The following is an 11,733-nucleotide window of genomic DNA, read 5'->3' on the forward strand; positions in this document are numbered from 1 at the left end:
ACGCTGCGTGCCCCACCCTCGGCCCCGCCCCGCTACCATGTTGGGTGCCGGCGAACGAAGCCGCAGCGCCTGTGGGCGACCGTCGCCCATCTGCATCCGGGTGTGAGCCCCGCCTGTCGGGTCACGTCGGAAGACTGCTGCACCTTTCCAGGTGTTTCTGCCCGCTGTCTCCAGGCCGGCTGAGGACTGCCGGCACATAGCGGGTACTCTGGAAATACTTGAACAGAGTAGAGGAGATTGTTTTGTGCTAAAGCAAAGGGTCTGCGTGTCCAGGACGCAGGGCCAAACGTGCGACACCCTGAGAGCCTTGGAGGCTCTCTGGCCGCTTTGCAGATGAATTTCAGGGCGGGTGCATACAGGAGCAGGGAGAGCAGGTGGGGCAGGTGCATTCACTCAAGGAAATGGGGTGGGACCAGGTCTGTTCTGGATATAGGACGGAGATTTGTGGGTGGCTAAAAAGTACGGGGCACCGGAAAGAGGTGAGGATGTGAAGTTACCTGTGGGTTTGGCGGCATACCTTATTATTGCCTTGAACACTTCCCAGCGCCCCCTATGGACCAGGCAAAAGCAGGCATTCTGAGGTCTGGGAAGATGCCTTTAATAACGGACCCAGTCTAGCTCCCTGAGGGGCCCACTCTGGGGCTGAGTGGAGGATGAGTTATTCTAGGAGGTAAGTGAATGTTTCAGGCAGTGGGAATAGTATGTTGGAAGGCCTAAATGGTGATAGGAGGTGGGGTTATTATGGCCATCACAGGAGACTCCCACCCAAAGCAGCCATGTATGTTTCTTTCTAGCCCAGTGGTGCCTGGCTGTCCATAACCGTCCTGTCCACATCCAGCACTTGTCCACCTTCTGGGCTGCTCAGCCCAAGGATGGAAGGAAGCCACTAATAGGTATACCTTTCCCTTTTTAGTAACAGAGTCTTTTTATTGATAACTTCCCAACAGCATCTGTAAACATCGGTTACAAAAATACTCCACTTAACTCTGTTTTCCAAGGTGGCTCGGCTTGCTCCATGAAGGCCCCAGGAGAGGCCTGCTGGGCCCTCAGGGTACACACTTCTGGTCAGAGAAACATGGGCCTTACCTCAGGCTCTGGGCTGAGTGGCTGGCTAACCTGTCTTGAGCCTTCTATGACTATCTTAGAAACCTCCTTGAGACTGGGGAAAGTATTTCATACTTTCATTGGAGGAAGGGGCAAGGAGACCAGAATTAGTAGGTACAGGGGTGGACTGGGGTGAACTCAGACAGGACAGTGCTTGTCTACTTTGAAGAAGTCCTGGCCAGGGTGCTGGGTCAGGGGGCATCTGGCTCTCCTCTCTGGGAACCTTTAAGTGTTGTTCAGAGTAGACCTCAGGCCTGGCTCTGGAAAAGCTACCTTGCGCCCAACCCAGTGACTCCAGCTGGGCTGGACTCCCTGACCTGGCAGAGGGGTCGAGGAGAGATGTTCTTAGAATGGGAATGCTAGATCCCAGGAATTCCATACCCCAGCAAGGGAGCCTTGTCCCCCAGGGAGCTCCAAATGACAAAACAGGGTGGCAAAGCTGACTGTCTCGAGGCAGAGTTACCCGCTGCCACCTCAGACATCTGGGGAGTGGTGCTGCCGCTGCCCTGAGACCCTACCAAGCTCCTGGGAGCAGGGCTACTCGCCCGGCGTCTCCTCGTCATCTGTATGGCTGCGGCCATTGATGGCAGGGGAGCTGGACCGGACATGGGACAGGTCCTCGAAGCCGGGGCTGAGGGAGGGCGAGACAGTGTCGGGGCTGGTGTCGCACGAGCCTGTGCTCTGTTCCGAGGTGGCAATGGTTGTTGTGGTGCTAGGTGGGATGGGGTCTTCATCCTCATCCTCCAGGAGGGACGCTTCTGGGATGTCTGGGGGAAGGAGGCCCACGAGTTGACTTAGTCATCATGGCAGGCAGTGTGATGAGGGATTAATTGGGCCCATGACCCCTGACAGCTCCCGCCACACCACAGGACATGACTTGGTCCATTTCATAGAGGAGGAAACTGAGGCCAAGGCAGGTAAGAGGCCTCCCTTCAAGGAGAGATGAGGTAAGGACCCAGGTTCTCTGGGGTCAGACCTACATGGATCTGGGAATAAGCCTGAGCCTGGCTCTGCCCTCTGGACTGTGTCACCTGGGCCAGGCCCTTCACCTGCCCATGCCTCAGCTCCCTGCTCTATAAACTGGGAATGACAGCATTGCCTCTGTGCCTGTGGTTGTCAGCAGTCATGGAGTGGGAAGCTATTGGCCCATTCAGCAGTGGGTAAACTGAAGCTCAGTGTGGCGGACATTGCACTTCCTCTTGACAAGTCACTGCCCCTCTGGGCCTCAGTCCCCCATGTGAAGTGGGGATATTCATATTTCCCACCTCGCAGGTGGGCGTGGTAACAGCCTGGCTTTTAGGGGTACATGGCACTCACTAGGCCAAAGACTATCATCCTTGTCCACATTCCCTCATGTGACCTCCCCCCAGGGAAGAGACCCTGGTCCCAGCAGCTGCTCTGCAGGCTGCCAAGGGTAGGCCAGCACCCCCACCCACCAACCCCTGTCCCAGGTCTCTCCAGACCCACTGCCCATCAAGGCCTAGGCTTGGTGGCAACCCCTGAGGTGACCATCCAGAAGCCAGCCCTGGGCCCAGGGCATTGGCATCCAAGGGCACAGAGCCCAGACGCAGGACGCAGGAGCTCTAGGTGACACTTACGGCTGAAGGCCTCCGGGTGCTGCCTGGCCAGCTTCCCTTTCAGTGTCCTGCAGGGGAAGGGAAGGCACACAGGACTGAATCTGCCAAGTGGACAGGCTGGGCCTGGTGCAGGCAGAAACCCTTGCTGCCAGTTCTGGGCAGATGTGGGGGGGTGAGAACTCCCCCTCACTGCTGGTCACACTCTGCTCCCCAGCTGGAGGGAGGCCCAGGCACTTGGCCCTGTGGAACTCCCACCCCCAGGACGGAGAGCAGCTACTCAGCTGTCCCACACTTTCCATGTATCCTCAGTACTGGGTCTGTGGGCTGGCTGGGCCCTCTACCTGCAATGCCTTATGTCTAGAACTCTTCAACCTTCCAGGAAGCTCCCCTTCCCCTCTCAACAGGCACTCCTCTGGGTGACTCGTCCCAAGCTGTCTCTCCATCCCCGGGTAAGGATGCCTGTGTGGGGGCCAGGAGTGCTGACTGTCCACACCTCAAATACCAAATAATGGCACTCATTAAACTGAAGTTCATGGAGAAGCACCCGTTTCCATGTTTAACCTGTTTTTTTCCTTTTCACCTGAAGTAATGCAGTCCTGTTTACAAGGAATTACAAAAGGGTCTTCAGAGCAGCGTCTCACCCTTGACTATGCCCTCCTCTCCACAGAAGTACCACTGCTGCTGGGTCCCTGCCTGGGTGGACCCACTTCCCTCCTTCCTGAGTGATACAGACACATACAAAAGATGTCGCCCCTTGGGGTTCCTGCTCTACCTCTACCCCTGCAACACCACAGGTGGGCAGCCCACCTGCTGAGATACCCCAAAAAAGATATGCTTTTATAAAGGATTTAACTGGCCTGTCTTGTGATTTCTGCACAGAACTTGCTCAAGGAAACACGTTCCCCTCAATCTGTGGCACCTGCTCTGTGAGCAGGTGCAGTTGCCCCCGGAACAGAGGAAATGGCACAGTTGGCAGGGAGCGCAGCTGCGGCACCAGCTTGGTCCAGGCCTTGGTGCCCAGCCACAGCTGTTCACAGCAGCAGTGATGATGCAAGCTCCGGGTGCCAGGCCAAGCATTCTGTGTGGCTGGGGACTTGGACATCATCTTTCCCTGTCCTCATGGAAACCAGGTCAAGAAGGACCCATAAACCTGGCAATCTCACTTGCTCTTGAGAGAAGAACTGGGTGGGCACCAAAGGGGACAGGAAGCTAGCCTTTTACTGGCTGCTCCTGCCTGCCTTTTGCATTATGCATTGGGCGCTACATCGCATTTTCAAAAGAGAAGTAAAATTTAAAGTCAGAAACTCCCAAGATTTTCAGGTCTTCTCTAATACTAAGTGTGTGATGAAGCCTAGGAAAGCAAACAAGCTAAATCTCCCCACCGCCCTGATACGTGGAGAGGATGGCCCTCACTAAAGAGGGGAGGAACCCGAGGCTCCACGTGGGAGGAGGAGGCTGAGCACCTACCTGATCCTGCGGAAGATGCTGTCCAGGTCCCGTTTCATCTCCACCAGGGTCCTCGTGTGGTGCAGGAAGCGCTCGCTCATCTGCTGCAGGCGGGCACTTGACAGGTTGTTGAAGTTCAGCAGCATCTCGTTGGTCTTCTCAAAGCGGTCCAGCCTGGCAGCAGAAAGAGGGCACTGACTCCTCCAGGACCCTGCCAGCTGATTGTGCTAAGCCCTTTCATGTACCATTCTCATGTCCTGTGGAGCCCTATCTGCTGTTTGAGCCATCTAGCAAACTGCTGTTCAGCTTTCAAAACCCTACTCAAGTGTGCACTTCACCTTCTCCCTTAAGCAGACTCCTTGACTCTCCTGACTTCCCTAGCCCCAAGCTGTTTCTCTGACCCAGCCCTGACGCCATAAGACCAGGGAAGTTCAAGTCTATTTTGTCTCCCCTCCATCTGGGGGTTCCACAGAGCCAGGTCTGAATCTGACCTAAAAAAATACAAGCGAGATTGGTATCACCGAGACCCAGCCATATCCAGCACTCCTGTCACAGGATGAGAAAGGTAAGGTATCAGGTCTGTGCCATGTCACAAATGGAAGGAAGAGCCTTCAGCTTAAAAACACAAAAATGAAGCCCTAGGAGACTGTGTTGCCACCCCACTGGTGTGCCAGTCCTTCCTCCCCACAGAGCAGGCTGGAATTAGGGTGAGGCTGCAGCAGCCACAGAGCCAAGCCTCAAGGAGGTCAAAAGCCACTCAAGGCCCCTCCAAGTGACCCCAGGAGCTCTGCAGAGACAGTCTAGGCTCTGAGAGAACAGGCTCCTAAGAGGAAGTCAGCTCACTGGCCCCCTGAAATCCCCCAGCAGCCCCTTCCTTATCATCCCGACACTCCCCATTCCAGGCCTCGGGACAGGAGCTGCTGCGGCCCCGCCAAACTATCCGCAGCTGCAAAACTGTCCCAGAGCCCCGCTTCCCATGCCAAGGCCTCGCCTCCAGGCCAGGACGGAATTTACTTTGGAGCCAGCCAGCAGATTTGCTCATTTCCTTCATTTTATCACCAGTGTGGGCCCGGGGTAGAGGCGGGCAGGACAAGAATGCTAACCAGCAAGTGGATTCCTTCCCACGCCGGGGGCCCAGGGCCCTCCCTTGGCCTCCACTCACATGTTCTTCTGGGCCAGGATGATGGCATTGACATCGTCTGCATTCACCATGCTCAGGATGCGGCTGCAGAAGACCCTCGAGGCCGAGTCCGGGGGGTCCATCTCTTCTTCCTCCTCCGCTGCCTGAAACAGGCAGGAAGAAAGAGTCTTCAGTCTGCACCAGGAAATAGGGAAGGTGGGACAGAGAGGAGGGGCTGGGAACCCTGCAGGCCATGCTACCTGAGCCTCACCTTTGTCATACCAGGAATTCAGGGATGTTTTGAGAACTACAGGAATTCATATTTATAACTTGCACCCATGTACATAACAATCCCATCATCCGTCCCACCTCCACACCCCCCACTTTCCATGAGCCCAAGGCCACAGGCACCTTCCTCTGTAGATCTGCCACCCTCTTCCCATATCCCCCTGCCTCTGCCACCACAGGGCCTTTGCACCTGCTGGCCCCACTGGTAGAACATACATGGCTGCCCCCACAAATCATCACCCTCTCCAATGCCTTCTCTCTCAAGAGGTCTTAGATGACTGCCCCTACTCTGGTCATTCTTATTACTTCACCTTGTTTTACTTGCTCCCCTGGTCCATCTCTTCCTGAAATTATCTTAGTCATCAATTGCCCATTTGCCTGTCACCCCCACAGCAACGTCAGCTCCAGTAGGACAGAGGCATGTCTCTCTTGCTCACTGCTCTGTCTCCAGAGCCCAGCCCAGAACCCAGTTTACAGCAAGAAACTGCCAGAATTTAGTTTGGTGGAGGCAAAAAAAAAGCTTTCAAACTCGGCTCTGAAGCTAAGACTTACATCAGCAAGTTAAAGCCAAGAATTTCAGGTACTGGCAGCCAGGCTGTGGGCCTCAGCAATCCAGATTGCTCTGTAGCTCCCAGCTTCCCTGGCATGCAGATGCCACCCCAGTGGGGCAAGGGGGCTGCTGGAATATGTGAGAGCAGGAGGGGTCACAGCTTCAGCACTGACGCTCCTGAGGGAGTTCAGGAAAAACCCAGAATCGATGCGGCTTGGCTCTGGGGTCTGCACATTTAACAGCCAACAGGAAGGCCTACTTGTAACTGTTTTAAGATTCACACACAGGATTGGGAAGGGCTTTTAGAGCCCACTTAATCTACCCTCCTCTTTACTGAGCTCCTACTGTATGCTAAACAAGACACCAATTTCAAACACTGGCAATTGTTATCATCCTTATATATGAGAAAACTGAGGCTCAGAGACTAAGGAACTAAACCGTGGTCACACAGCCAGCGAGCCCAAGTCACAACTCAAACGCCCATGGTCCACCAGATCCACAAACATGTGACTCTGAACAGATGTTCAGTATCCACCTGTGACTGGACAGCTGCCTCTTAACAGCAGCTGATTCCTGCCAGATTTCTGATTTTTTTCCAGAAAAAAACTGAAGTACAGATTTTTTTATCCTCTGAGATAGCCTTATTTAAAAATGTTAGCAATTAATAGTTTTTCCCCCCAAACACCATGGAGGCAAAGAATATATATCTATTTGTGCCCTGAATCTGGCTGGAGGTTTACAGCCTCTACATGCCTACTGGTGATAAACTGCCACACCTAATGAAATCCGCTCCCAACCCAATAATCACCATGCTTACTCCTACTATGTGCCAGGTATTGATATCCACAGCCTCTACATTTCCGAAGATGATCATGTATATAAAGAGGGCTCTTGGGCTCTGAAAGGACAGAGTCACATGGTGGGAGCCCCACAGCTTAAGTTTGGAAGGTGCAGGCTTTGAGCCTGTGGGAAACGGTTCTGTTTCATAGTAGGGCTCTTCCCTGTCTCTGGTTCCCAGATATGAGAGCTAAGGGATTCCAGGCACACTCCCCCACCAGCTGCTGCTTGCAAGAAGCCGTCCCTAACAGCTAGTCTGGCCCACATACAGGGTGGAAATGACCCAGCATGGGCTCTGGTACCTGCTCCAAATATATTTATGGGGGAAAAACGCAGAGACGGAGGCTGTGTGACCTTGGGAGAGTCACCTCACCTCCCAGATCCGTTTTCTCGTCCAGAAAATAGGAATAACAAAGAATCAGAATTTCACAATGCTGTCTGTGTCAACCAATAGCGGTAAGAGGCGCTGGGTGGGAGTAGGTAGTTTCTCCAAGTGTAATGAAGTCCTAGGGAGGGGCCAGAAATCAGTTTTCTAATGAGGGCCTCCCCAGTGCTTCCAAAAATATGAACAAACACTTGTATAGCACTTCATTTAATCCGCAATCACCCTTACGAGGCAGACAGTCATCTCCGAGGGCAACTAGGGCTCACAGGGGTGGGCTCAGTTGCCCAAAGTCACACACCGTTGGGAGAGGCGACGCGATTTCACCCAGGTCATTTAACAGAATTTAATTTGGCTGCCCAAGTTCAGCAAAACCCCCTAGTGGGGCGGGGCTCACAAATCCCCTCGTGCCCCGACAGTGTTAAGTGGGGATACTGAGGCTCAAGCAGGGCAACGCCCGGTTCCAGGTGACATGGCACTGCCTGAACACACGCGGCCCCAACTCCCGCGCCCTGGATCAGGATCGGGCCCGCAGCGCCGCCCGCGCGTCCAATGAGCAAACGGGGAAACTGAGGCCTGTGCGCAGGAGTGCCCAGATGTTGCCAGCGGCGCGTCCCACCCCGCAACAGCCCGGGTGCCGCGCCCAACCCGGCCCGGCTCCCCAGAGGCCCCCGTGTCCCCAGCCCCACCCCGAACTCGGCCTGGGCGTCGGTGGCAGCAGCACCTGCACATCTGGCGGCCTTGCTCGCGCTTCCGGGATGGCGCTCGCGCCGCCGCGACGTCACCACGCACCATGCGTGCGAGCGCGAGTGGCGGCGGCGGCGTACCCGGGGCTGATTTGCGTGCGTGGAGGTATGACAGGAAGGGGTGGGGCTTAGACAGTTTCTGTCAGAGCAGTCGTAACAACGAATAGCCAATCAAGCAGTCCCTCTCGCGCCTGCGTAATTTCCAAAGCCCGAGCTCCAAGGCAGCCCTGAGGAAGGAGGGGCGGAGGACTGAAATTCATCCCATTTCATAGATAGTAAGGCTGAGGTCCGAGGGCAGCAGGCATTCCCCCAAAGTCATACGCAGTGGCCTATGGTCGACCCAGACCCTGGTGTTCTGCTTTCCAGGCCAGGAATCAGACTCATTCGGGTTCAAATATCACTGCTCTAGTTTTGGTGACCTTTTTGGGGGCCAGGATCCTATGTTGCATTTAGTCATGTCTCCTTAGTCTCCTCCACTCTATGACAGTTCCTTTCTTTCCTAATTTTTCATGACCGTAATACTTTTGAAGAATGCTGATTTTGTAGAATATTCATCAATATGGGTTTGTTCGTTTTCTCATGTTTAGACTGAAATTGAGCAGTTTGGGCATGCCTCCCATAAAAGTGATGTTGTGTCCTTGTCAGTGCATCATATCAGGAGGCACTGAGATGTTGATATGTCTTATTATTGGTGATGTTAACTTTGATTACTTGCCTAAGCCAGTATCTACCAGTTTCACTACTGTGAAGTTCCTATTTTCCTTTGCAATTAATAATTATCCTATGGGGAGATACTTAAGAGACTATGCACATACCCTCACTTTTTTTAAAAATAAGGTATAATTGATTTACAATGTTTCAGGTGTACAGCAAAGGGATTCAGTTATTTATACATATTCTTTTCCATTCTAGGTTATTACAGATATTGAATATAGTTCCCTGTGCTATACAATGAGTCCTTGTTATTTATCTGTTTTATATATAGTAGTGTGTATGTTAGTCCTAAATTCTTAATTTATTCCTACCCCCCTTTCCCCTTTGGTAACCATAAGTTTGTTTTCTATGTCTGTGAGTCTATTTCTGCTTTGTAAATAAGCTCATTTGTATCATTTTTTTAGATTCCATATATAAGTGGTTTCATACAACTTTGGTCTTTCTCTGACTTTCTTCACTTAGCGTGGTAATCTCTAGTTCCATCCATGTTGCTGCAAATGGCATTACTTCATTCTCTTTTATGGCTGAGTAAATTCCATTGTGTATGTATACCACATCTTCTTTATCCACTCATCCGTCAATGGACATTTAGGTTTCTTCCATGTCTTAGCTATTGTAAATAGTGCTGCTATGAACATTGGGATGCATGTATCTTTTCAGATTAGAGTTTTCATCTTTTCTGTATATATGCTTAGAAGTGGATATTGCTGGATCATATGGTAACTCTATTTTTAGTTTTGTAAGGAACTTCCATACTGTTCTCCATAGTGGCTGCACCGGTTTACATTCCTACCAACAGTACAGGAGAGTTCCCTTTTCTCCACATGCTCTCCAGCATTTGTTACTTGTAGACTTTTTGATGTTGGCCAGTTTTTTGTTGTTGTTGTTGTTGTTGGCCAGTTTTTTTTTAACGTATTTTTTACTGTCTAGTTTTAGCATTCATCCATAACTCTTGGCAGCTATTATTATCAATCACTGTGGTGTTTGTGTAGTGGTGATTTTAATTTATTTAATAATTAATTGGAATTCTATTGTAAATAAGAGCTGTCCATTCTCCTCAAGTATGTATTTATTCAAGGATTTACATCACTATGAAGTCATGAGTATTTATTTTCTTCTGTGGTTTATAATTATTTTCTATATTATTTATTTTCCTGTCCCTTTAAGTTAGCGCCTATGTCCTTTTAACACATTTACATCTTTCTCTGTATACTTCCTTACTTTTGGTATCACAAGATGGTCTACGCTTGCTTTGGAATATCCCTGGAATCAGCCATTTCTCCAGGGAGCCTGGTTCCTTGTCTTGGAGGATGGTATTTTGAAACCAAGATCTGGGATCTGGCTCATTGTTAACAGGTTATTATTGCTTACAGACCCTCTCAGCAGTGAGAGATAGGAACTACATGTATATCTAACTAACCCATGCATATACACAACTATGTAAACATTCTATCTGTCCCCTTGTGTCTGTTCTGAAAACTGTGATATGATATTGTACTGATATGAGGACACTTTTTTGGGGGGGGTGATTGGTTTATTTATTAATTAATTATTATTATTACTTTTTTAATGGAGGTACTGGGGATTGAACCTAGGACCTTGTACATACTAAGCACACACTCTACCATCGAGCTATACCTCCCCTCCGAGGATACATTTTTAAGTGAGATTACCCAAGGTAAATGCATGAGCAAAATGGGGCAAATAGTAATTGCTCAATCAGTGTTAGCAATTAATTATCATTAGTTCTTGAGGTCTTATGATGTATGTGTATATACATTATGTGTCTAATTTTTCTGGGACTCACTTTGTTAACTGTAAATCAGGGTGAACATAGCACCTGCCCCTTAAGGTTGCTGATAGTTTGGGAGAAACACACATGCCCTTGGGCACATGGACTCTTTGAAAGCCCTGAAACTGAATGTATCTGAGTTCCAATTCCGGCTCTATCACATCCTAGCTGGGTTGCCTCAGGCAAGTGGCTCAATCTTATGTAATCATGCAGGTTAATTCTTTACAAGTCTTGGCACACTCTAAGCCCTCAATAAACTGAGGATAAACTATTATTACCCCTACGCTCTCCTGCCTTCATTCATTGAAAAGTTAATGATGAACAGGATTCTTATATACTTAGTTTAACAAACAGTTTAAAAAATTGTCTAGTAAACCCTCCAGCCACCCACCTCTGGGTTTGGCCCATATTCTCAGGATCTAGAAAGTACCCAGTCTCTGCCTAACCTTGGAAGATGAAGGGAGACAGACACTCCCAGCCCTGAGGGGGAAAGTATTGGGCTACAGAGAGGAGAGACTCAAGGCTGGAGGAAACTAAAGGGTAGGGTATGAAGACTCATTCTGAGGGCAAGGAAGCAGGTCCTCTGGATAGGGTTTTGATGTAGGAGTAGGAGTTTTCCAGGTGCTGACAATCCTTCAAGGCTGAGGGATTCATGGAGCAAAGACAGGATGGTGAGAAAGCACATAGTATGGATGTAATCTTTGTAAGAATTGTGGAGCTCAGTGAGCCAGATGGCAGCCAGTGCTGAGAAGAGCTTGGGTGGGAGCTGCTGGGAAAAGCAGAACTATGGCTCTGTCTGCAGGCTGCAGCAGAAGAGGCCCAGTCTGGAGAAACCAAATTTTTCAGTGGCTCCCTTGGGCTCTGTTGGAGGCCAGGAAACATTTACAAGGGTCCTGGAAGGGGTGGGAGCTGCACATTGAGGCCAAAAGGGACTTGGCTGGCCCCAAATGTTTTGTGCACAGTGGAGTGAAGAGAAGAAAATATTTTCCTCCTTTGTGTTCTTGAGGGCGAGGGTGGGAAGTGATGGGAATGCTCACTCAGCCCAGTGATGGGGACATTGGTTGGGGGAGCTGTGCAGGGAACAGGAAGCCTTTCTCTGCCACTTTTTTTCAATTTTATTTCCTGCATAGCACTCATCAAAGCTGCAATTATTAATAAATTAATAAAATACTTATCT

General features: G+C 50.5%; 1 protein-coding gene and 1 long non-coding RNA gene across 6 annotated transcripts; one reads left to right on the top strand and one right to left on the bottom strand.

Annotated features, from left to right (window-relative positions):
- Positions 1-2: 2 nt before the first annotated feature.
- LOC140688444 (uncharacterized) lies at positions 3-3,538 on the top strand. 3 transcript variants are annotated; one of them, XR_012063152.1, is made up of 4 exons: positions 3-345; positions 545-670; positions 795-893; positions 3,268-3,538. It is a non-coding gene; the product is annotated as an uncharacterized lncRNA (long non-coding RNA). The 3 variants fall into 3 exon arrangements; XR_012063150.1 differs by lacking the exon at positions 545-670 and having other exon boundaries at positions 12-345; XR_012063151.1 differs by lacking the exon at positions 545-670 and having other exon boundaries at positions 12-203.
- Positions 901-8,154, bottom strand: KXD1 (KxDL motif containing 1). 3 transcript variants are annotated; one of them, XM_072947352.1, is made up of 5 exons: positions 8,029-8,154; positions 5,290-5,411; positions 4,149-4,301; positions 2,703-2,749; positions 901-1,871 (listed from the first exon to the last, which is right to left on the bottom strand). In XM_072947352.1, exons 2-5 carry the CDS (start codon positions 5,388-5,390, stop codon positions 1,642-1,644), a joined length of 531 nt encoding a protein of 176 aa, XP_072803453.1. In that variant the 5' UTR covers positions 5,391-5,411; positions 8,029-8,154; the 3' UTR covers positions 901-1,641. The 3 variants fall into 3 exon arrangements, with proteins under 3 accessions (XP_072803453.1, XP_072803454.1, XP_072803452.1); XM_072947353.1 differs by having other exon boundaries at positions 7,994-8,132; XM_072947351.1 differs by having other exon boundaries at positions 5,290-5,442; positions 8,029-8,115.
- Positions 8,155-11,733: the final 3,579 nt, after the last annotated feature.

Source organism: Vicugna pacos, chromosome 22 (genome assembly GCF_048564905.1).
Source record: "Vicugna pacos chromosome 22, VicPac4, whole genome shotgun sequence".
NCBI lineage: Eukaryota > Metazoa > Chordata > Mammalia > Artiodactyla > Camelidae > Vicugna > Vicugna pacos.